The sequence below is a fragment of the Stegastes partitus genome, unplaced genomic scaffold (assembly GCF_000690725.1).
Source record: "Stegastes partitus isolate 25-593 unplaced genomic scaffold, Stegastes_partitus-1.0.2 Scaffold1965, whole genome shotgun sequence".
In the NCBI taxonomy this organism is placed as follows: Eukaryota; Metazoa; Chordata; class Actinopteri; family Pomacentridae; genus Stegastes; species Stegastes partitus.
Genome location: NW_007579696.1, coordinates 47,369 through 72,488, shown reverse-complemented (window position 1 = coordinate 72,488; position 25,120 = coordinate 47,369). Strand labels below are relative to the sequence as shown.

Sequence of the window (25,120 nt, the reverse complement as noted above, 5' to 3'; positions counted from 1 at the left end):
TGTACCTGACGACGCCATTAGCCTACAGGGGCTAACTACGTTCTGACTGGATAGGAGCCAAGCCCTCAGTGGAAAAGCCCATGGTGGAGATGTAGTACTTTACATCAATGAAAAATGGTCTAATCACACAGTAGTGGTCTCTCGTCAGTGCTCTCCTGACGTAGAGCTCCTTGCTGTGAAATCCAGACCATTTTACCTGGCCCGGGAACATCCCATTGTTATCGTCATGGCGGTGTACATCCCCCCCCCCCAGTGCGAACACAAAGGAGGCCCTGAGTGCTCTGTACCAGACCATGACAAAGTTGCAAACCACACATCCAGAGGGCAGTTTCATTGTAGCTGGAGATTTTAATCAGGTTGACATGAAGACCGTTGTCCCCCCTTTCCAGCAATATGTGGACTTTACAACTAGAGGATTAAACACACTGGACTTGGCCTACACAAACATCATGGATACCTACAGGGCTGCCCCCCAACCCCACCTTGGCTCCTCTCACCATCTGTCTATGGTGCTAATACCAGCATACAAGCCCCTGCTGACCAGAGGAAGACCTACTGTGAGGCAGGTAAGGGTCTGGCCTGAGGGAGCAATGGAAGCCCTACAGGACTGTTTCAAGTGCACAGAACTGGGACATGTTCAAAGCTGCTGCAACAGAAAATGAACACACCAATGTGGAGGAGCACGCTGCATCTGTGTCTGCCTACATCCGAAAGTGCACAGAGGACCTCTGCGTCATGAACATCTCCACCAGGGCTAACGAGAAGCCATGGATGACGCAGGAGGTACGGGAGAAGCTGAAAGCACTGAACGCTGCTTTCAAGTCCGGTGATGAGGTCAGAACAGCCAGAGCCAACCTCAACCGGGCTATCAGAATAGCAAAGCGTGCACATGCTGGGAAGATTCAGAGCGTCTTTCATGATCCCAACAACAGCAGGAGCATGTGGCAGGGGATCCAGGCAGTAACGGATTACAAGGCTACTCCTCCACTGTGTGACGACAATCCGCACCTCCTCAACAAACCGAATAATTTTTTCTGTCGTTTTGGAAGGAATACCAGCAACCCTGCAACAAAAACCAGCCCCCTCCCTGAGCGTGGCTGCGGTCCGTAAGACCCTGAAGGAAGTGAACGTGCGCAAGGCAGCAGGCCCTGACAACATTCCAGCACGAGTACTCAGGGAGTGTGCTGACCAGCTGGCACAGGTGCTGACGGACATCTTCAACACCTCGCTGGAACAGGCTGTTGTTCCATCGTGTTTTAAAGCTGCCACCATACCAGTGCCCAAAAAAATCCACCATCACATGCCTCAATGACTACTGCCCAGTGGCACTAACACCCATAATGATGAAGTGTTTTGAGAGGCTGGTGAAGGACCATATCATCTCCACACTGCCCCCTGGACTTGACCCACACCAATTTGCTTACTGGCCGAACTGCTCCACCAAGGATGCCATCTCCACTCTGCTCTCCGTCTGAGCCTGGCACATCTGGAGGACAAAAACACTCACGTGCAAATGCTGCTGGTTGACTTCAGTTCAGCATTTAACACGATCATCCCCCAGCAGCTGGTAAGCAAACTGAATCCACTGGGTATCAGCACCCCCATGTGCAACTGGCTGCTAGACTTCCTCACCAGCAGACCGCAGTCAGTGAGAGTGAGAAACACCATCACCACCATCTCTGTCTCAATCGAATCCCCACTACTGTTCACGCTGCTGACACATGACTGCTGCTCTGCATCTGCCTCAAATCACATCATTAAGTATGCAGACGACACAACAGTAGTGGGTCTCATTAGGGACAGTAACGATCTGTCCTACAGAGAGGAGGTGAAACAGCTGGTGGACTGGTACGGTGCAAATAGTCTGATCCTGAATGTCGAGAAGACCAAGGAATTGATCATCGACTTCAGGAGGAAGCAGCCTAGTTATTCACCTCTCACCGTCAACAACAGAGCTGTGGAGGTGGTCAGCAGCACCAAATTTCTGGGGATGCACATTACAGACAGTCTGGATTGGTCATTGCACACATCATCTCTGGTTAAACGGGCTCAGCAACGTCTGCACTTCCTGTGACGGATGAAGAGAGCATAGCTGTCCCCTCCCATCCTGCTCACCTTCTGCAGAGGCACCATAGAGAGCGTGCTGACCAGCTGCATCTCCATCTGGTTTGGCAGCTCCAGGGCCTCAGATAGGAAGTTGCTGCAGAGGGTGGTGAGGACGGCAGAGAAGATAATTGGAACATCTCTTCCATCCATCCAGGATGTTGCATACAAGTGCTGTCTCAGCAGAATCCGAAACATCATCAAAGACTCCACACACCCACACCATGGACTGTTCTCCCTGCTTCCCTCCGGGAGGAGGTTCTGCAGCACCAGAGTGAGAACAACCAGGTTCTGCAACAGTTTCATACCCCAAGCCATCAGACTCTTAAATTCACAATAATCCTTCTGGTTCACCCATGGTTCACTGTGAATTGTAACAGCTGCTACAGTTCATGTTTCATGTGCAATACTGCTGCTAAGTGCAATTCTACTGATACATTTTACACTGCAGAAACTGCTGCTACTGCTTTACTGTGAAAATAAATGTGTACAGATGTGTATGTATGCAGGTGTGTATTATGTGTGTGTGTGTATATATATATTATTTGTGCTTTGTTTTTTTTGTCCATGTACATATTATAATTGTTTTTATTTCTAATATTTGTTTATTTTTTGGTATTACCAGTCCGATGATGAGTTTTTGCATAGAATTTTCAGCCAAAATGTGCACCAACTAGTGTATCTCCTGTTTGACAAGAAAGTGGCTATTCTATTCTATATTCTATCGTCATTTAGCTGCCAAGCCTCATTAGATACTGATGTTACTTTACTTGAGGTATCATTTTGTAATTTGAAGTAGCTGTGCTGACCAACATAATTGGGTACATGTCTGCCATTGCTATTGTTAACATGTGCAACAGTTAGTCCTTAAAAAAAGAGATTATACCTCAATAATACTTATATTAAGTCTCCCCTTACTAATAGCTAAAACTTTATTTTGTGAGTCAGTGGTTGCTACTTCCATCCAAAGTTGGTATTGCAGAGACATGTCTAAGCAATTGTTTTATTATTTTGTTGATGAGGATCTGTCACAATCCAGTCGCTCCAGCACTCATCCAATCACTGATTGTTGTTTGGCAGGTCATTCCTGTTGTCATCTTATCTTGCAATTTGAGATTGTGTTTTTCTTTTTATTTCAGTGCATAGAACTGTTACTTTTACATCATAAGTTGACTTTTTATGTTCATTCAGCTCGGCAGATCACCCGGGCTTTGTGCTTAAGCCTTTCAATGGTAGCGAAAATGTTTCCCTTGTGATAAGTATGTGGTGGTGACCAACAATCGTCACCAAGATTTTAAACCTTGTTTCTCTCTTTGCCTTTGCAGTGGCTCACTGTGCGTCGTCCAGACAGATCATCTCCCACTGGAAAAATTGCACACGACACGACTGTCCCGTCTGCCTACCGCTGAAAAATGCTAGCGACAAGCGCACCCAGCAGCGTAAGTACAAGCAGAAATCTCTGGCCCACTGTCGCTTAATCATTGTCAAGTCGCTCATCGTGATCGCAGACACCAAACACAAGACTGAATTGCCTGCATTGATTGTGTTCAGTAGCAGGACATCCAGACTTGGCAAGCTCTGGTTTTGCCTTCCAAAAGCCTCCGTTTTTATCTGTCATTACCAGGATATTATGTTGGTATATTGAGCTCTAATAGTCCATAGTGGCAATTTTAGAAAGACCTTTTTGCTTTCCTGAAATCAGTCAAATACATTTGTGTGTGGAGTAGGTGTGTATCTTGCCATTCAACATTGGCCAAGCATTTTATTTCTAGGTCTGTGCTCCTCTGTGATGAGTAAAAGCACTCGATGACTAAGAGAGCAGTCCTGCTGGGCTTGTAATCTGACACACAGGAGGGATAGGAGTGTGAGAGAGAGGAAACGGAGAGTGTGTGCTAGAGAAGTCCCACAGAGCGATTGGCTGTTGGGTTGTTTACTGCTACCCCTCACTAGACCAGAGCAGAGTTTAACACTCTGTCTGCCTATTAAAACTGCTTTTCTTTCAGTTTTGTAGTAACTGCTATCATGGGTTCACAGTCTGTCTGTGCCCTGCCATCTTTTCTGTACTCCCTGGATCCCTTACTGTAGATAGAACTTTCTTTCCAGTTTTTTTTTCACATCACTGCTGAGCATCTTTCATCACTTACAGCATTCCAGTGTTAGTCTGTCCGTGATTGGCTTGCATGTTAAAAAACATGATGCCGTCTTGTGCTCCTGCCAACGCAAACAGAGTGCACTGTTTCTTTGTTCTGCCTCCTCCGATTTTTGTCTTTGCACAATCTGAGAGCTTTTTTAGTCCAACCAAATCCTGAACCCAGAAGAATATGCTAATGCTTTGTCCCCTGAAGGGATTTATGCATTTATTCAGCTCCTTGCTTTTTAAAGCGTTTAGCCTTACATTAATGTTCTCACTGTATCATGCTGCCATGTTATGACTTAATCTTGCCAGAGGTCAAAGTATGCAAATGCATGTGTATTTTGTATTACCTGTTGAAGTATTCTCCTTATCTGCCGTGTGTTCATGAAAACATGTTCTCTTCATATTTTTGGAACTTGGCACACAGCATAAGCATTTGCATTTTGTTTACACACTGTACTTGGTGAGGCATTAGAGTAAACAAGATGGTCAACATTGCAAGCTGTTTGCAGCATAGACCGTATGATTATATGTGAGTGTTTTTAACTGACTGCTGTACCTCTCTCCCCAGCCATGCTGAGCTCCCCCAATACGGGCCTCCAGAACCCCATGTCCTCCGTTGGTGTGGGTCAGCCCAGTGCTCCCACCATCAATACCTCAACCCCCATAGACCCCAGTTCAATGCAGAGAGCCTACGCGGCACTCGGGTTGCCGTACAGCAGCCAGGCTACGGGGCAGGCTCAGTCCCAGCAGGCCCCAGGACAGACCGCAGGTGCTCAGAACGCCCAGGGTCAGCAACAACAGCAGCTAACGCAGCAGATGAGACCCATCAATACACTTGGTAAAGTCAGATAGGTTGAATTCATTCCAAATTTTCCATGAGCAGTTTTGTAAGAAAATATTGGGTCCTTTGTGTTTGTGTACGTATAAATGTGCATTACACTAAACTGCAAGGCTCTTAAAGGGGAGCCTTTGAGGAAGCCTCTAGGATAACAAGAGAAACACCTTCAATAACCATAAATAAGTCTAATTTTAGTCAGGCAATGAGGATTGTGTGTAAAACAAACTGTTCTTTGGAAACTGTAAAGGGAAAAAAAAAAAGTCTTCGAGAAACACCAAAGCCATATTGCATGCACTAAGCTTGATGTTATACTGAGGCAGTGCTGTTTGCTCACAATGTTCTGTATTTACAGGTAACCAGATGGCTCTTGGAGGCGCGACAATGGGTGTGACCACTTCAGATCAGACAAACCTGCACACAGACTCTCTTCCCAACGCTCTCAACACTAACAAGTCAGTTTTAGCCAAGTACAACAATAACTGCTTTCAGTTTATTGACCTAAATTGTAGGAAAGTTGCCTCTTACAATATGAATGTGTATTGGATCTGATAGTGTTGTGAAAGTGGAAATGAGAACTCGTAAATATAACAGCAGTTGGATATGCCTGTATGGATATGTGGATAACTTCTAACCCTCCTCCTGTTCCACCTCCAGTCAGCTGCTGTCAGACGGGTCAGCTGTGGGATCAATGGGCAGCCTCCCCACAGCAGCACCCATCTCTGCCACAGGCTCCAGGAAAGCCTGGCATGAGCACGTCACTCAGGACCTGCGCAATCACCTCGTACACAAACTGTAAGTGTATACCTCTGCTGGAGAGAAATAACGGTGGTTTGTAGTAAAAATTGCCAGAGACTTTAATGGCTACAAATTCTTTTCTTTTGTGGCAGAGTACAAGCCATATTCCCTACCCCTGACCCGGCAGCTTTGAAGGACAGACGAATGGAGAACCTGGTGGCATACGCCAGAAAGGTGGAGGGGGACATGTACGAGTCAGCTAACAGTCGGGTAAGTGTTTCCAAAAAAATGCCTCGAACAGGGCCCTACTTGAAATACTTAATAACTGCATTTAAGGCTACACACACACACACACACACACACACAGCCTTTTGCTATAGCTCCAAATTTCACAGAATACTTGTAGTTTCCATCAGCTTCACTGTGTATTTCCAACCTTCTTCCCTCCAGGATGAGTACTATCACTTCTTGGCTGAGAAAATATACAAAATCCAAAAGGAACTGGAGGAGAAGAGGCGCTCTAGGCTACAAAAGCAGATCATCAACCAGGCACCTTTGACTGCTCAGGGGACCCAACAACCTGGCCTCCCCCAGCCTAATGCCTTGGGCCCAAGACCACAGAGTGAGTACAAGTCTATATAATGAAATACAGGCTTTCATGTTAAATCTCAAACCGTATTTAATTTGATGTATTACCCAACTAGGACTATTCAAAATGTTAATATACACCCAGTGGCTAATTTAGTGGTACACTTGTACAGTCGGTTTCGATTCACAAGATTTATGGCAGTGCCATAAATTCTACCTTTACAGTTAAGTTTGTGAGCCAAAAGGTTTTATCCATATTGCCTAGACCTATATTTAGCCACTGTAGCACATAGTAGAAATCTATGCAGCCTTAGTGGAGGTGTTGGAGTTTTTGCCTCACATTTTGAATTGTGGTAGTTATTTATTTATGTGTACATGCGTGCTTGGTCCTTATAATGTTTTGTTTTTTGTTTTTTTTTACAGATGGACCTGTTCCTCTGCCCAACATGCCAAATCAAATCATGAATCGCATGCAGGTTTCACAAGGTAAATATTTCATGTTGTAAGTGGCACATGTTATTTTCAGATGACAGAAAACCCAATATAGCAAATTGACAGGAGAGCAAAAGCAGCAAACTGTTTATAACAGTGCAGAAAATATACAGTAACGTCTTAGTTTCACAAAGTGAAAGGGCACAGGGACTACTGAGCAATAGACAAGAAGAAGAATAAGGAAGTTGTAAAAAAATCAAATAAAATAAATGGGGATGATAAACCAAAAAAGAGGAAGATCGTCAGGATTAAAAAGAGAGATGCTGAACTAAAATAACTGGAAGTACGAATAAAGAATAGTGTGAGTGAAGCAGAACCCACAGTACATACTCAAGTAAACATGCAAAGCGAACAGTTCTGAGGTAAGATGCCACCTGCTGCATTTCTGCTGTGCAAGTACTGCAGCATAACTATTTCATACAGCGTCACTGTATTGTATAACCTTCCCGACTGATTTAAAATAAGGAAAGAATGTCTGTAAACTTTCACCACTATCTCGGCCACGCGTAGAACCTCTGTATTTGTTCTTCATTGTGTGTCCATTGCTGAACATTTTGGTCTGCTCTTCTGTACAGGAATCAACCAGTTCAACCACATGGCTCTGCCCAATGCCCAGATGTCTCAGGCACCGATGGGAGCCCGAGCTGCCTCACCCATGAACCACCCACAGCAAATGAACATGAGCTCCGTTCCAGCGGTGAGGAGGGCACACGGATCCACGCAAATCACACGCACACATACTGTCATATAAGTAACATCCTCCAACTTCCAGTCTCACACTCTGTCTGCACAATCTACCTTAAATTTAATAAAAATGTAGTCGACTGGTTAGGATTTGTTTAAAAGTGGCAGCTAGATTTCTAAGATGGATGAGTTCCTGGACCAGGTGGACAGAAGCAAAAGACCTGCTTTGTGCAGAAGCAAGTAAATTACAAAGACAAGAGCAGACCATTACTTAAGCGAGTTTCTTGTCTTGCTGCAAAGTGTTGCTTTTAGAATGAGATGTTAGGGTTCTCAGAACCCAGGTGTGAATTAGAGGTATTTACCTTTTAGTGTGAAATAATGTGTCCTGTTATTACACTTCTGTTTAAAGAACAGGACTGTGCTGAGTACAGACTGTGTGTCATGGCCACATTTTGGATTGAGGCAGGCAGTTTGTTATAGCATGTGGCCTTTCAACATTTGGGTTAATAAAGGACTCGCTAATGTGAACTTGTGCAGTTCTATTTGCGAGACAATGAGTCAAATAAGCTTGTTGGTTATTGAGTACAGATTTAAATCAGACTGACACTGGATTTATAGGGTTGATATGGATACTGATGGCACACAAAAGATATTATTTTTAACTGGCACATTACAAAAGTTAAAATGTAGAAGGTGGTTAATGGAGAATTATGAGCAAGATGTGCATATACTGGGACTTTGACATCAACTAAACTTCAAAGTGCTCTCTGATAGATGGACAACAAGACGTTTCCACTCTATTTTGTAATGCTGTAGCATATCAGCTCATTTTTACCTTAATATAAATGCAATCCACTTAAACTGGTTGACAAAAGGTAATGCTGTCTGGCTGTAGCAGATTTGCTTTATCAGTCATCAACCTTGTTAATAATCAGTGTTGTAAACCTGCAAATCACCAACTTAATGCTTTTCGTCTTTGGAAATCTTATTTAAAGAGTTGGTGGCCTGTTTTCACAGTACAACACAAATAATTTAGATATCAGACTGTTAAGTTTAACCATTGAATTATTAATGATGTTGGCTCCTCAAGTCTTTACGCTGTCTGTCATTAGTCAACATATTAATAATAAAAAGTCCAAGTGTTTCTCAGTAATTCACAGTCTAGTTGGGATTAAGCACTTTAAAAAGCCCTTTACCATTAGTTAATTACTCTGATAATCACTACAGCTGTACTATCAACAGGGAAACTGTGAAGAAAAAGGGAATCCAGGCAGTTGAGACACACAGAGAACCCTGTTGCAGCACTCCACCCACCTCATCACGTGCATACACACACTGTCTCTCATAAAGTCTTATTGTAGATGCAAGAAATTCATTGCACACTATTCTTTCATTATCATGCAGCTGGAATGCCAGTAATGTGATTGGGCTTTGCCGTGGTTGATGTTTCTGATTTGTTCAGTGGAAACTCCCATCACTCTGCTCATAAACAACATCTCCTCCTCCTGCCTTGTAGATGGGAATGTCTCCCTCCCGGATGCCTCAGGCCCAGGGCATGATGACTGGACACAGTGGCGGCAACATGGTGGGCCAGACGGCCAGCCAGGGGCAGTTCATGTCTCAGACCCAGTTCCCTCCAGGATCTGCTGCAGTGGCTGCGACGGGTGCAATGAATGTCACTGTGGGGCCTGGCATGGGCCAACCTCCGGCGCAGGCTGCTGTCACCCAGGTGAGCCATGAAGAGAGATGAGGGGCGTGGAGCTGTCATAATGCTAACCCTTTTAGAGTTTGCTGCATAGTCGTGCTAATTCCAACTAGCAGACGGGGAACTAAACTCCAGCTACTTTAACCAATCATACAACACACTAATTGCTCTTAAACTGTTGTCGTGCCAATCACAAGGTGCTCTCTAAACCCCAAATTGTGTGTGGTGTTGTTTGTCTGTTGGACCTCTTGACTGTATGTTTGTCTGCCTCTGTTGTGTGTCTGTGTGTGTGTCTGTGTGTGTGTGTGTCCACCTGCTCTCTGTATGTGTCCTTCTCTCCAGCAGCAGCAGCAGAGCGCTAACCTCCCCATGAATGCACTTGGCCCCTCGCTGGGCCCTCAGCTAGCCTCCTCCCAAACCCCCTTGCACTCCACGCCTCCGCCTGCTGCCTCCTCCGCCTCCACGGCTGGGGGGGCCACTAACCTGCCGCACCCCCAGCCCTCCAGCCGCAGCTCCACCCCCACCCTCCCTGGCCATGCCCCAGCCCCAGCCCAGGGTGCCACCCCGCCCTGCCCCACCCAGCCCCAACCCCAGGCGGAGCTCCCTGCAGCAGCGCAGACGCAGCCCCCGCCTCAGCCCCCTACCACGCCGGTGAGACTGAGTCCCTCCGCATGCCCTCCACTTTGACCCCCTCCCCTCCCTTCCGTGCAAACTCCCATCCCTCTGACTGCCATGTACCAACCCATCCCATTCACATCCACCTACCTTTCTGTCTGATAACTGCATCTTCACCTCTGTTTGTAGCTCCATCACAATGGGAATGTTACATCTTTCAGCATAGGGGAGCAATGATCAATGATATGAATACAGGAGGTGTTCCTTCATGTCATAACTTCAGCCCTGCATGCAAAAGGAGGGAAAGAAGTTGTTGCAAATACCTCATATTTGTCTCTTCTTTCTCTCTCTCTGTCTCTCTACCTTTCCCCTCCTCCTTTGTGTTTCAGCTGTCTCAACCAGGAGCCAGTCTGGACAACCGGGTCCCCACGCCAGCCTCAGCTGCCAGCGCCGACCTGCACTCGCAGCATGTTGGAGCAGACCTGCCTGTCCAGGAGGTCAAAGCGGAGACACACCACGACCAACAAGAGTTTGAGGCCGCTGGCGGCAAAACTGAGCCCAAGATGGAGGTGGGCTGGGTCTGCATTTTCAAATCCGCTTATCAATCAATACCCTTTAAATGAAATTCTTATTGTATGGCCAAAAAGCATGTGAAAGCCAGTCTTAAGTTGGAAATAAAGGGTTTCTTTTAACATAGTTTTTTTTTCTGAAAATTGACGAGTGCACCTGATTGACTGCAGTCATTGCATAGATGCTATACAGACTTGCCAGTGATCACCACTGATTCATCTCTCCCTCATTCCTCTGTTAAAGCTTGTGTAGGCAGTATTTTTTGGCATAGATGGACAAAAATTCCATACAGACTTGTCAGCATATTGTAATAAAAGTGGTCTGAGAGAAAGCTAGACTTCTGCACCTCCTCCAGGCTTTATAAAATTTAGCTCATAAGGGAGAGGTGAACTAATTACAAGCCATTTCACCCAAAGCAGGTGAGATAGTGTAAATAATGACAAAGTCTGAGATGAGAGCAGAATGTGAAGGTACAGTGGGTGAGATAGAGAACTTTCACTTGGGAGAGTGGGGTCAAATCGTGGGTAAAGCCACAAATGAATATTGACTTTTAGCTTGACTCTCCTTCTGTGTTTGAAGCATGTGCTTGTCTGGTGGGAGGGGCTTAGAGCAGAAAGACGAGATGTAAGAGGAGGGCTGTACATTTTCAAATTCTCTTCTTTTTCCTGTCTTCTGCTTACTACAGCTTTAAATAAAGCTCAAGTTGACTGAATAGCTTTAATTTGCATTTTAAGTTATGTAGATGCATGTAGTTAATCAGCTTGTGTACTCATTTGGCATTACTCTCGTATTTATTTGAAAAAAATCACATTTGATTTTGTAAATCTTAAGTTGTGTTGTTAATTTTAAAGGTACTTACTTAATCCATATTGTCAGTAGCCAATGAGGTTGTTTGTCCTCGGCTGCTGTTAGTACCAAACACTTGTTTAAAACAGGAGGCTTGTTGAGGAGCAAAAGAACATCGAGAGCATTGGATAACAGAATCTAAGGGATGCGGACATACATGCCCACAATTAATCCTAAATGAGAGGGAAACACTTCCCTGCTCGTCATTAGTTGTATCAGAAACAGATATTGCCATAAACCAAACCTCTTTGGTACTCTTTGTACTCTCTGCAGACTGAGGATGACTCTGCTTCGATGATGGTAAAGAAGGAGGAGCCAGAGGAAAAGCCGGAGCCAATGGAGGTGGAGGAGAAAAAGCCGGAAATGAAGACAGATCCCAAAGAAGAGGAAGAGGGTGGAGCTAACAGCACAACCTCCTCATCGCCCTCTCAGTCACGGCGGAAAAGTGAGTCTGAGGCCAAGGGATTAATAAAATCTGTATAAAAGCCATGACTGAGAGAAATGAGCTCTAGAGACATGGTTTTGGCTATTGCCTGTTATGTTAATTAACAACATCATTAGTCTGGCACTGAATGAACAATGTGCAGAGTCCCGTAGGTCTTCTTGGATCTTGCCAGTATTAAACCAAAATAATCAACAGGCTGTGCACCTGCTGCTAGAATATCTTCAACAAATCATGATACTGCTGAAGGGTCAGCTTTTGTACCATTTCAGTCATGGTTGATTTTCAGGCTAGAGCCAATGGGTGTTTAAGATGAAAAGATATAAGCCTGCACAGGCATGGAATGTGCATCGTAATGTGCAGTTTTTATTGCTCGGGCTCAACGTTGTAACAATAGCGGCGGTGTTGACGTATCCGTCTGTTTCAGACTTGATAATTACCAACAGGTGTTGTAATACCGATCAAAATATAGGTCAGGGTTTGGTTTTGTTTGCCATCAGGTCAACAGTTGCGCTCGTAAGTCTATTTTTGTAAAGCCATTTTAAATTTTTTTCATAAACATGCACAGCTGCGTTTCAGTACAGAAAATGTTACAGTCGCCCTCTTTTTCTTGTGTTTTATTTGTTTCCTTTTCTAGTAAACCTTTTCCTCTAACCTGCCTCCCTTTTGGATTACGCTACTTACCTTGCCTTTTTACCGTTTATTTTTCAGTCTTTAAGCCTGAGGAGTTACGCCAGGCTCTGATGCCGACTCTGGAGTCTCTTTACAGGCAGGACCCTGAGTCGCTGCCTTTCAGACAGCCGGTAGACCCCATGCTGCTGGGTATCCCGGTAGGTACCTAATAAGCACTGGTTACCTAAACACAAAACCTTCCTAAATGATTAAATGTTGCTTGTAGATTTGGTGCTTATATGTCATTCAGCTGCACTGTTTTAGCTCACTAGTGTAAAATCTTCCTCGTTTTTGTCTCTCTAGGACTACTTTGACATTGTTAAGAACCCTATAGACCTGTCCACAATAAAGCGCAAGCTGGACACTGGGCAGTACCAAGAGCCCTGGCAATATGTGGACGATGTCTGGCTGATGTTCAACAACGCCTGGCTCTACAACCGCAAGACATCCCGCGTCTACAAGTACTGCTCCAAGCTGGCTGAGGTGTTTGAGTCAGAGATCGATCCTGTCATGCAGGGCCTGGGCTACTGCTGCGGGAGGAAGGTAAGATTGAAGTCAAAGATACTGTAAACAGTTTGTTGTATTTAATGTCTAAACACGCAACAATGGTTAGATTCAGTAGCACAAATTTCACTTTGTGGCTTTTGTTTTGTGCACATCATCAAGCACCAGCTGAAAGATCAGGCAAATTTAGATGGTAAACCAAAGACAGAAGTTAAAGTCATGAGGGGGATTCAGACTAATTATATTTCTGCTTCTGATTGAAAAGATTTACTGAACAGTTTTGTGTGAATTATGTTGACCTTTGTCATGTCGCTTGTGTTTGCAGTACGAGTTCTCCCCTCAAACCCTCTGTTGCTATGGCAAGCAGCTCTGCACCATACCTACTGGAGGCACATACTACAGCTACCAGAACAGGTATGCTTGTGTGGATTATTGTGGTTTGTTGTGAATATCGTTGCCCGTATGGTTAGCTTTGATCTCAACTAGTTATTGGTTTTTTAAATACTATTTCACTCGCTGAAATTCTCACTGACTAGTCTAATTTGAGTCACACTTTTGCACGCAGGCATTTAGAGTTTTAATGGCAATAAAAGCAGCCATTTGAGCTAGGCTGTGCTCATCCCCTGCAGCCCGAGTTTTGTTCCTCTGTAGCTTTAGAGGATCCGCGGTGGTCCAGGCAGTACTGTCATCCTGACAGCTACAGCTTTAATGGCTCTGCCTCCCAGTCCTGGCACAGCATGAGACTACAAAATGGTTTTGCTCACAACATTTATTAACTGCCAGGTTTCAGCGTTGCACAGAAAGAGAAACACTCTGAAGACCCTGCACACCGAAGACCGTCAGACACTGAAAGCAAAAAAAGCAGCATGTAGATTGTTTTTTCTCTCAGCATCTATCAAGGGACTGTGTGAACTCAGTGTTTCTGCCCCCTCTCTTGTACGACGGATGAAAGTATAATGCTTTGGATAAGGCCACAAACAGCCTTGCCCATCATTGGCTTTTTCCTCTCAGTTAAAATCCTGCACGATCGCTTACGCCATGTTCCTTTGCACCCCCTGCTGTATAGACTGTGTAACTGCAGCCCCATTTTCACACTTTGACTGGGCACTTTGAGAGCAGAGCAGCACAGCAGCAGTAGTGAAACAGCATAGCCTGACAGACAGCATGAGGCTCCTGCAGCGCAGTCCATTTACACTCTCAATGGGAGCTCAGGGATTCCCTGCTCTCTGTTATAAAACATGAAAAACAAGTGTTATTTTGTGCACAGTTGTATTGGACACACATAAACAAGTAGTTGAATGCGAGGTATTGCAGATTTACACATTTATATACTTGGAAATAGAACCCAAAAAGATGTTTACTGTTGTTCAGCTACGCATATATTTTGTTGAATAAGTTGGATATGTTTTCCTACAGGTATCATTTCTGTGAAAAATGCTTCAATGAGATCCAGGGGGAGAGTGTGACGTTAGGAGATGATCCTGCACAGCCACAGACGTAAGTAAACTAAGCTGAGGTCACACAAGCTTTGAAACGTGTTGTGATAAGATCTCTCTGCTCTTTGTATTATTACTCAAACATATCAAATTCAGTCCATCTCACTCAACCCCTTTCAGATCAGAGTAAAGAATCAGCTTCAAACCTAGCAGCTCATGGGAACGGTCTTGCCCAAGACAATTTTATCTCAGGGTTCATATTAAATTAAGGATGCAATAAACTGACTTTACAATTATGATTCCAACATGTGTAATGAATGTTTCTTCAGTTGTTGAAACCATGTTATTGTTGACATATTGCTTGCATATGTAGCTTATTTATTGGATGTCATTTTCAGATTCATCAACCCAGCAACAGTCTTTCTTAGCATTACTTAACTTTGTCTTTCTTTTTCCTTTCACTTTGCTGACACTTCAGGATGATATCAAAAGATCAGTTTGAACGGAAGAAGAATGACGTACTCGACCCAGAACCGTGAGTACGCACAAACCCTTTAGTGAGAGGGACTCACACTGACAGAAAACATGTCCTTTCTTTGCCTCTTTTCATGAAGTAAATCTCATTTGTCATAAATAATCTGCTTGTTCCTACTCATGTGTTGGTGATCACATCTTTAACTGTTTAATCTGCCACCCACATCTGGCTTTGTTTTTGCACTTTGTGTGAGTGTGTGTGTGCACAAGCTGCATATTTTCTCTCTGGAGCTCTCTGATCAATCACTTTGGTTTCAGTGAAGCTCAATGGTAACTCAGCAGCACCATCTGCTGAGTGGAACTCTGTGTCAAAATTTTGTGTCCACTGAGAATATTGACTTGAGAACACAGACCTTTCCTACTTTATTAAGCAGCTATCTCCTTTTATGTTGTAATTGAGAGTTGTGTAGATAAATAGGATGCACAGCTCTTTCCCTAAACCTCCCACAAAGGCGCTCTTGTATTGGTTGGCTTGCAAGTGCGTAACGACTGGAGGAACATTAACGTGAATGGAGATTTTTGTGTTCCTTGCTGCTTCTGCAGTTAAGATATCAACACTCATACAAATGACAGCCGCTGGAAACTTGACTCGAGAACTGGAACAGTGGTTTTTGAATGCTGTGTGATGAATTGGAAATTTCTCAAGTTTTCTGTGAATGGAGAACTGGTTGTTGCCTTCAATTATTACAAATTATAAATTCTACATTTTGAACATCTAGAATTTATTCAGCGTCACCTAGAAAGCTTTTTTGATTTAAATGTGTAAATGCATAAAACATTGCATATATGTTTGCTTTTGTTCAGGTTCGTTGAATGTAAAGATTGTGGACGGAAAATGCACCAGATATGCGTCTTACACTACGAGGTCATCTGGCCATCTGGGTGAGATGTCAACCCTTATTTTTCGTAGATTTCCATATATTTATTTATTTAAATATTTGTGCTAATTGTATTGGTGTCTTTCCAGATTCATCTGTGACAACTGTTTGAAGAAGAGTGGAAAAACACGGAAGGAAAACAAGTTCTCTGCAAAAAGTTAGTACTCTTTGTCTTCTTGAATTACAGATCCTTGGAGCAACTATCCTTGTAGTGTTAAAAATGTCAACAAATTATTGCCATTTGAGTCCACGGAATAGTGTAGACAGTCTCCATCTGCACATGGGCTGCATATGTCTCTCTCTGTGGCTGTTCCTGCAGTGGCAGCTTTGTTGTTGTTGGCTTTGTGGTTTCACTGGTATTTTCTTGGTGTTGCAGCCTTGGAGACCATATCTGCCCTTTATGGCATATGATGCTAACAGATTTAAGGTCTCAAGGTCCCATAAAACAACAGTAGAGCTCTATCATTCTGTTAATTTTTATGTTGCTTAAATGCAAGGCTGCTGCACATTGTTTAAGACCTAGTTAAAGCCATGCTTGTCTTCTTTTTAGAAAAAAAACAAATGAACAGATTTGACAGTTTTGAAATATTTCTCCCATGTGTTTGTGCTTTGTAGGGCTGCAGTCAACACGATTGGGAATGTACATAGAGGACCGTGTGAATAAATACTTGAAGAGACAGAACCACCCAGAGGCCGGAGAGGTGTTTGTGCGAGTGGTGGCAAGCTCTGACAAAACAGTGGAGGTTAAACCAGGCATGAAAACCAGGTAAGAGCATCTGTGTTGAAAATGAGATTGGGATCTTCAGTGTTTTAAATCAAAGTCTACCAAAGCTATATATGCTTGATATGTTACTCATTATACATCTACTAAAATTGCATTGATCAAATGAAGAACCAAAGAGTCAGCAATCAAGATCAGGCAGACCAAATACCAGCCTTGACCTTCTTGATATGTAGATGCACTGCTATAGTTTGTATTTGTACTTGGCTTATTTTTTTTTATTATCCCTGCCATACAAAGCTGAATGTCCTCTATAAAGATTTTATACCCACTCAGAGTAATTGTGGAACCTGCGTGTTTCACAAGATGGAGGGTACACCCTCCCAGAGAAGCTCAGACACAATGTTGTTCACGGTTTCATCACACAAGATCAAAGTCTGCGATGCTTGTCCCATCCTTGCAGGGAGGAGTCCGTCATCTAAGAACCTGTTATCTTCAGGTTGACTGATTTAAGGCTGTTGGCTTTTTATTGACTCAAGGCCACTTAACTTGAATTGTCCCATTATGCTCTTGAGTGTTGCTAAAAGCTCTGACAAACACGGCAACTTCTGGGACAGCTCCCTGCTCTTGTATCTTAGAAGCTTTTAAAATCCCAATAAAATAAGGAAAAATAGTTTATAAACATGTTATACACTGCATTAAACAGCATTTGTGTCAAGAGTGTAAGTGTATCACAAAATGTTCTGACTTGTCTGTGATGTTATGCTGTTTACACGTTTTTATGCTTGATTTTTGTTCATTATGACAGGTTTGTGGACACGGGTGAAATGCCGGAGGCCTTTCCTTACAGAACCAAAGCACTTTTTGCATTTGAGGAAATTGACGGCGTGGACGTTTGCTTTTTTGGCATGCACGTGCAGGAATATGGCTCTGAGTGCCCATTCCCCAACACTAGGTCTGTACTTTAAATTATTAAGTACATGGCAATAAAGGGAATGCATTTTCGTGGACTTTTTGTCCGTGAAATTTACCATGTTTTTTTTCTGAATCCCTACAGACGGGTCTACATATCATACCTTGACAGTATTCACTTCTTCAGACCTCGGATTCTACGAACAGCAGTGTACCACGAGATCCTCATTGGCTATCTTGAATATGTCAAGAAACTCGGGTTAGCATCACCCGTCTGTTCTTCTGCTTTACTACATAAGATCTTACAAAAGTAGCAAGAGTCTTAGAAAGTATCTCTGTGAGAAGATCCAAATCTAGTCCATCAGATGTTTTAACCTCCACGTCGTCTCTCTGGCCTGTGTGTGTCCACAGGTACGCCCAGGGCCACATCTGGGCATGTCCTCCCAGCGAAGGAGACGACTACATCTTCCACTGCCATCCTCCCGACCAGAAGATCCCTAAGCCTAAAAGACTGCAGGAGTGGTACAGGAAGATGCTGGACAAGGCTTTCGCAGAGAGGATCCTGCATGACTACAAGGTAAAGAGGAGCGATGATTGTTAAATTTACAGGAGCAAGGAAAAGCAATCAGATTTTAAAGGAATAATTATCTTTGTATTGCTCTCCTTATTGCATTACTGGTAGAATATTGTTGGAAGAATTGTAAAAAACCAAACAAGTAATACAGAAAACATCAGATAACAACTACTGGCTTCAATCATCGATCTTTTCCTTCTTTCCATCAGGACATCTTCAAACAGGCGACTGAGGACCGACTGACCAGCGCCAACGAGCTGCCGTACTTTGAAGGCGACTTCTGGCCAAACGTGCTAGAGGAGAGCATCAAGGAACTGGAGCAAGAGGAGGAGGAGAGGAAGAAGGAGGAAAACACAGCTGCCTCTGAAACTCCAGAGGTGCGTTTATTGTATCATGGTTTGATGACTTACTGGAGTAGGTTTAAATCTGCACTTTTTGCTCTTGTTTTACGATCTTTGACATCCATTTTACACTTGATAGCTTCTGTAAATGTAATACTCAAGACTTAACAAAGTAGTGCTCTCATGTACTACCCCCTTAAACCCTGGGATATTGTTCTGAACATGTTTTACTAAAGAGTACGTTGTCTATTGAAGATGAAACGACGCTCACAGTAATAAGCACTAACTTGACAGATGGAAAAATTCTGTCAGTACTTACAACAAAGAGAATATATGATTAGCTAATCATATAAATAAGAGGTTTTATTTAATATGGCATTATATACATCCCACAGGGTACACCAGGTGACAGTAAAAACGCTAAGAAGAAGAACAACAAGAAGACGAATAAAAACAAGAGCAGCGTGAGCCGAGCCAATAAGAAGAAGCCTGGGATGCCGAATGTAGCTAATGATCTGTCCCAGAAGCTGTACGCCACCATGGAGAAGCACAAAGAGGTCAGATTTGTTTTGTTTATCGAAAAGTGTTAGATAATTCTGTAAAGTGTTGGTAATGAGCATGTGTTTTATGGATGTTTGAGTATGAAAGGTTTTAGGAATGTGGAATTATTTGAAGTTTTTGTTATAAAAATTTCAACTGTTTGGAAAAACAGACATGCAAATGACTAAGCAAACATTCCACAGTATTAGAGAAGTATTGTAGTTTTACTTCTGTAAGTTATAAAATGACATGCAATACTAGATATAGTCTTTAAATAGGTCTGGATACTTTCTTGTTTTGCTTGTCTAACTCAGTCTTTTCTCTTTTGTTTCCCCACTTAAGGTGTTCTTTGTGATCCACCTTCACTCCGGGCCCATGGTCAACACCCTGCCGCCCATCGTTGACCCCGACCCTTTGCTGTCTTGTGACCTGATGGATGGCCGTGATGCCTTCCTGACTCTGGCAAGGGACAAACACTGGGAGTTTAGCTCCCTCAGGAGGTGTAAGTGGAGCACTATGTGTATGCTGGTTGAGCTGCACAACCAGGGACAGGATCGCTTTGTCTACACTTGCAATGAGTGCAAGCACCATGTGGAGACGCGCTGGCACTGCACTGTGTGCGAGGTGAGTAGCTGCTGTCCTTGATTTTTACACTGGAATTTCTCTTGTTTACTGTCCGACAAAGTAAGAATTACACAGTGGAAAACTTAATTTTTAAGTGGAAGTCTTGTCAGTATTTAAATATACAAACTCTGACAGACATATAGATGAATGCAGGAAGACTTAGATGGACGAGATCAAAGAGGTCATTTGTTAAACTTGTGATAAATATATTTATCAGCCTTGGCTGGACTCTTGTTAATTACTGTGTCCCCTTCTCTCTCTTTTTTCTCAGGACTTTGATCTGTGCATTAATTGCTACAACACGAAGGGCCACGAGCACCAGATGGTGAAGTGGGGTCTTGGCCTGGATGATGACAACAACAGCCAGAGTGGAGAGGCCTCAAAGAGCCCGCAGGAGAGCCGGCGCTTAAGTATTCAACGATGCATTCAGTCCCTGGTCCATGCTTGTCAGTGTCGCAATGCCAACTGCTCTCTGCCGTCCTGCCAGAAGATGAAGCGAGTGGTGCAGCACACCAAAGGCTGCAAGCGCAAAACCAACGGTGGCTGCCCTGTATGCAAGCAGCTTATTGCTTTATGTTGCTACCACGCAAAACACTGTCAGGAGAACAAGTGTCCTGTCCCGTTCTGCCTGAACATCAAGCACAAGCTTCGCCAGCAGCAGCTGCAGCACAGGCTCCAGCAGGCCCAGTTGATGAGGAGAAGAATGGCCACCATGCAAGGCAGAACCATGCCGCTACCGTCCCCACCAGCCTCAGCTGCCCCCAGCACTCCCACTTCCCATGCCCAGCCTAACACTCCTCAGACACCCCAGCAGCCGCTTTCCAACCAGCCACCGACCCCCAATTCAGCAGGTGTTATGTCCCCCTCTTTTCCCAACCCACCTCGTGCTGGCCAGCCTCAAGCACCAGTGTCCCAAGGCAAGCCTGGGTCCCAGGCCTCCCCTCTACACCAGCAGCAGTCCCCTCTCCCCCAGCCGCCTCAGCCACCTCAGCAGCTACAACAGCAGCCCCCGCTTGCTGCGGTCAAGATGGCACGGCACATCGAAATGATGGCACAGGCCCAACAGAACCAGCAGAACTATCGGCTTAACGTGAATGGCTTGCCCATGAATCCCCAGCAGTCACCGCAGCGCATGACTGGACCAATGCAGCCACCAATGCAGATGGTGACAGGGCCACGGGGGCCACAAGTCATGCAACCTGGCATGGCCCCAGGACAATGGCCCGGAGCTGCGGGGCCCATGCAGGCGGCGCAGAATCAACAACCAGGCCTTGTCCCAGGCCAGGCCGCTCAGCAGACCATTAACATGCAGCGAGCCATGATGCCGCCGGGGCAGCAACCTCAGCCTAACCAGAGGATGCTGATACCACAACAGCCTGGTGCCCGGCCACAGACACCACAGAGACCTGGTGCTATACCCCCCAACGCCCTGCAGGACCTTCTCCGCACCCTCAAGTCTCCCAGCTCGCCTCAGCAGCAGCAGCAAGTCCTGAACATCCTCAAATCCAACCCTCAGCTAATGGCTGCTTTTATCAAACAGCGAACAGCCAAGTACCATGCCAACCAGCCGCAGCAACAGCAGCAGCAACAGCCGCAAGCAGGTCAGCAACAGCAGCCTGGCATGCCAACAATGCAAACCATGGCTATGCCAGGAGGAGCAGTGCAAAGACCAGGGATGCCCCCTCAACAGCCCCAGCAGGCTCCTGTGCAGGGCATGGCTCAGTTAGGGCCTCCAGGGCAGCTAATGAATGCTGCACACAACGCCAACCCCCAGATCCAGGAGCTCTACCGTCGGCAGCTCTTAAGACAGCAGCAGCAGCAGCAGCAGCAACAGCAGCAACAACAGGGAGTGATGCCTCAAGGCCATCCTGGCCAGTTCCCTGCTCAAACGCAGGGTACAGCAACTACGTACTCCCAGCTCCGCATGCAGCAGCAACAGCAGCAAATAGCCATGCAGGCAGGAGCAGGAGCAGCAGGGGGACCCATGGGTCAGCTCCCACCCATGGCACAGATGGCCCAGCCTGGCATGGGGATGGACTCCACCCAGAACCTACTGCATCAACGATTGCTCCAGCAGCAGCAGCAACAGCAGCAGCAACTTCCCCAGCAGCAGCAGGCCGTCCTCAAGCAACAGATGGGCTCCCCTGCCCAGCCAAGCCCCATGAGCCCCCAGACCCACCTGCTTGCTGGCCAGCCCCAGGGTGGAGCCCACCTCCCCGGCCAGCCTGCACTAGCCAATGCCCTCAGCAACCAGGTCCGCTCCCCCGCGCCAGTCCAGTCCCCCTGTCCGCCCTCTCAACAGCAGCAGCCACAGCCGCCACATTCCAGTCCCTCACCGCAGGTCCAGAACCAGCCTCAACCCTCGCCACAGCACCCGCCCCCACCCCACTCGGGTTCCCCCCACCCAGGGCTCGGGGGTCCACTGCAGTCCATGGAACAGGGACATTTGGGGACGCCAGAACAAAGCGCCATGCTACCGCAGCTTAACACGCCCAACAGAGGAGGGCTGAGTGGTGACTTAGGGATGGTGGGAGATGCTACAGGGGACACTCTGGAGAAGTTTGTGGAGGGATTGTAGCATTTCTGCTGGGAACTAAAAAAACACATTCTCACTCCCAGGGACCCTCCTCCCACCCCTCCTCGTCCTCGTTTCCCCCTCGGACTCTTTATCCCGTTAGAGGGCTTTGTTCTTTCTAAGGTTGACAACGGTTTTTTTGTACTGACATGTAAAAAGTTTCAACTGTTGCAAAAAGAAAAAAAGAAAATTTGGTCGAGGACAAAAAAAAAAAAACAAAAGAAAAAAAAGTCAACACTTCTAGGGAATGTAATTGTTTCCTAAACCCAAGTGATGGGTATTTCTTCCTTAAGATGTTGAGGGATTTGCAAGTTGCTTCTTAAATAAAAATTTAAATCACAAAGAATATATTTTTTGGTTGAGACCAAATGTGTTCAGTACTCTGTTTATTTTTTGGTTTGTTCTTGGTATGGTTTCATGCCTTTCTCATTTCTTTTTTTTTAAAGAAAATGTACAATTGCATTATATTATTCATATCTTTTTATTTTGTACCTTTGGAAAAAAAACTTAAAAGCATTTTTGTGTTGAAAACTGTAAAATATTTTGTCTGGGAATCGGGCCAGGTTTTCGTTCTCTTCTCAAGCTGTCTTTCCTGGCAATTGTAATCTAGTGTTGTACCATTACTGCAAGACGATGCGTTCAGGGACAGAGACCGCTCCCTTCCTATTTGTGTGTATGAAGAGCACTCAGTTGTATTAAAGTAAGAAATGGCTTGCAGCAGGTTGTGTATACACGGGGCATGTATGCAGGCGCACATGAAGACACTGACACAAACCCTCACAGTCACTAAGAGAAACACAGTTCCGAATGGTTTCACCAACACAGACGACAAGGACTGCAACCTTTACATCTCAGTGGCCTGGAGTTTTGGGAAATCTGTCTTGCGGGTGTAGAAAGTTGTTGCTTTGACATCAAAAAGAAATTTGTCATACTTTTTTGTCATACAAATGTTGTAAAGTGTAAAGAGAGTGTGAGAAAGAGACCAGCCCCCTAAGCTGAGGTGGAATGATCACCGGTTGTTTGTAGGCAACATCTCGGATGACGCCCAGTCCTCTAAATTTTACACTAAGTTGTGTGCGATCTAGGGATGAAGGGCACATTTGAGATTCACCTCGAGGAAAACTAAACGTCATCAACCCTCATTCCTCTCTCACAAAAACTTGAATTAGGGGGATTTACTTTTTCTCCTATTGTAAATCAAGTTATTAAGCAAAATACTATAAATATAAGGAAGAGAGAATGAAATCACTGTATAAACTGGTAAAAGACTCATTTCTTACTTATATACCATATTGTTAAATAAACTGTGTGCAACAGACGAACTCCAGTACTCTGTTGACTAAATAATGAGGCATCACTCCTCCTGTTGGTGTGTGTTCATTTGTTTTAGCCCAGTAGTGTTTTATCATTTGTCATTGGTATCAGTGGCTGCAAAATATATATGATAGTGGTCAATGGATTGTTCCTGCACAACTGAATTCAACAGGTTTCACGCTAGCCCTCAGTCACATTTATTTCTAATTATAAGGTTTCTATTATAATACAACTTACAACTGAATCATCATAGTTGTGATATTTTGTAGGACTTTCATCACTTTGCAGATAGAAACAGAAAAAGGTTACTCAAGTAGTACATTTTATTATTGATTAGTAGCAGGGATGCAGTAACTAACATGTCATTATTTTACAGAATTCAGTAAAACATAAGTGTCAGATCTGAAGATAAGTCACATCAAATGCACTAATGGAAAAATGTGTTTGTGTGTATCCTTGATATGAAAGATCACTTGCGCACAAAATCAAAACTATTCATGCCACATTTTCAAGTCAAATTGAAGTTAAATCTTGGGTGAGTTTCTGACACTACTGAGTCCTGACCTGTAATTCAAGGTATATGATCTCTACAGGTATTTTAAGTGGATTTTCGCTGAAATTATGTGGCAGGTGTTGGAACCACTTGACTACTGAAACACTCCTGAATGTGCTGATGTGAGATACTTGAGTTAATCTTAAGTCATCTCTTGATTTCAGGCTTATAAATACATTTTTGACATATGTTAGTTAAAGATGGGCAGGTCTGGGTGTGCCTGTATCCCATCCTAAAACAAGCTATTTTTATTAGTGTTGTTAAAGCCCTACAAAAATAGACAATATAAGAAAAATGTTGTGATTGAGTGAAGTTAGGAACTTTTTGGATTACTTGAAGCAACATTTATATTTTAAATATATGTAACAGTTTGTGAGTATTTACTCCATAATGGTAATAACAGCTAAACGGACTTAATATTGCATATATATATTAAATCAATCAAATAATTATATATCATTTGGTACTTTAACAGTACAGATGCAAGATATACATCTGGACAAATATGCAGCATTTGTGATAAATATGTAATCCAGTCAAGTCACTTTTATTTATATAGAACATTTAAAGTAAAAGCCCTGTGCTGAAGTGATTTTCAATAGAAAATAATATTGGTATGAACTGAGGACACGAGTTTTCATATTGAGTTTAGAACTCTTCAGTGTTAGCTGTGATGGAAATATACCTGAATATTTTAAATATTAAGCATTAAAACCCTGCAAAATTATTTTAAAGTAATAATTATTATGATAGCGACAGCTGAACTGACTATCATAAATATTAAGACTATGACCCTACAGTATTAATAATGATGGAGCTCGACCTGGTCAATTTAAAGCTTAAGCTGTGACCATAAAAAAAACAAAAAATAATTAAAATAGAACAATCTGTCTCTAATCTAAGGCTATAGAACCTATAAATTAAACAAAGTCTAAAAATCTTTAACCCAAGATGATAAAATATGTATTTTTTTATATGCTAAAGTATTTAAGGCCTGGTGTATATGAAGTAAAATACAAACGCTATTAAGTGATCTATATCGTGTCAACGTGCTGTAGTCACATGACCTGAAAGGCGCCCATTCATTCGTCCCTAAACGGTCACATGACCGGAAGTTGAAATGTAGCGGTTGAGTTTGTAGTTTTGAAATGAAAACAAGCCCTGCTAGGGTATTACCTCTTTTATTA

At 44.0% G+C, this 25,120-nt stretch overlaps 1 protein-coding gene across 1 annotated transcript in view; it reads left to right on the top strand.

Moving 5' to 3' along the window:
• The window catches only part of crebbpa (CREB binding lysine acetyltransferase a), a 46,156-nt gene extending 23,742 nt beyond the window's left edge, over nt 1-22,414 (top strand). The window contains exons 5-30 of the mRNA XM_008303256.1: nt 3,429-3,542; nt 4,809-5,078; nt 5,431-5,530; nt 5,733-5,870; nt 5,966-6,083; nt 6,264-6,435; nt 6,825-6,887; nt 7,469-7,590; nt 9,094-9,306; nt 10,287-10,466; nt 11,587-11,758; nt 12,467-12,585; nt 12,731-12,970; nt 13,257-13,345; nt 14,348-14,428; nt 14,846-14,902; nt 15,706-15,783; nt 15,869-15,936; nt 16,395-16,545; nt 17,309-17,455; nt 17,558-17,671; nt 17,824-17,989; nt 18,196-18,363; nt 18,723-18,884; nt 19,210-19,491; nt 19,763-22,414. Of these exons, the coding sequence (XP_008301478.1) occupies nt 3,429-3,542; nt 4,809-5,078; nt 5,431-5,530; nt 5,733-5,870; nt 5,966-6,083; nt 6,264-6,435; nt 6,825-6,887; nt 7,469-7,590; nt 9,094-9,306; nt 10,287-10,466; nt 11,587-11,758; nt 12,467-12,585; nt 12,731-12,970; nt 13,257-13,345; nt 14,348-14,428; nt 14,846-14,902; nt 15,706-15,783; nt 15,869-15,936; nt 16,395-16,545; nt 17,309-17,455; nt 17,558-17,671; nt 17,824-17,989; nt 18,196-18,363; nt 18,723-18,884; nt 19,210-19,491; nt 19,763-22,069 (5,891 nt within the window). The 3' untranslated portion in view covers nt 22,070-22,414. The remainder of the gene's footprint in view (nt 1-3,428; nt 3,543-4,808; nt 5,079-5,430; nt 5,531-5,732; nt 5,871-5,965; nt 6,084-6,263; nt 6,436-6,824; nt 6,888-7,468; nt 7,591-9,093; nt 9,307-10,286; nt 10,467-11,586; nt 11,759-12,466; nt 12,586-12,730; nt 12,971-13,256; nt 13,346-14,347; nt 14,429-14,845; nt 14,903-15,705; nt 15,784-15,868; nt 15,937-16,394; nt 16,546-17,308; nt 17,456-17,557; nt 17,672-17,823; nt 17,990-18,195; nt 18,364-18,722; nt 18,885-19,209; nt 19,492-19,762) is intronic.
• Nucleotides 22,415-25,120: the final 2,706 nt, after the last annotated feature.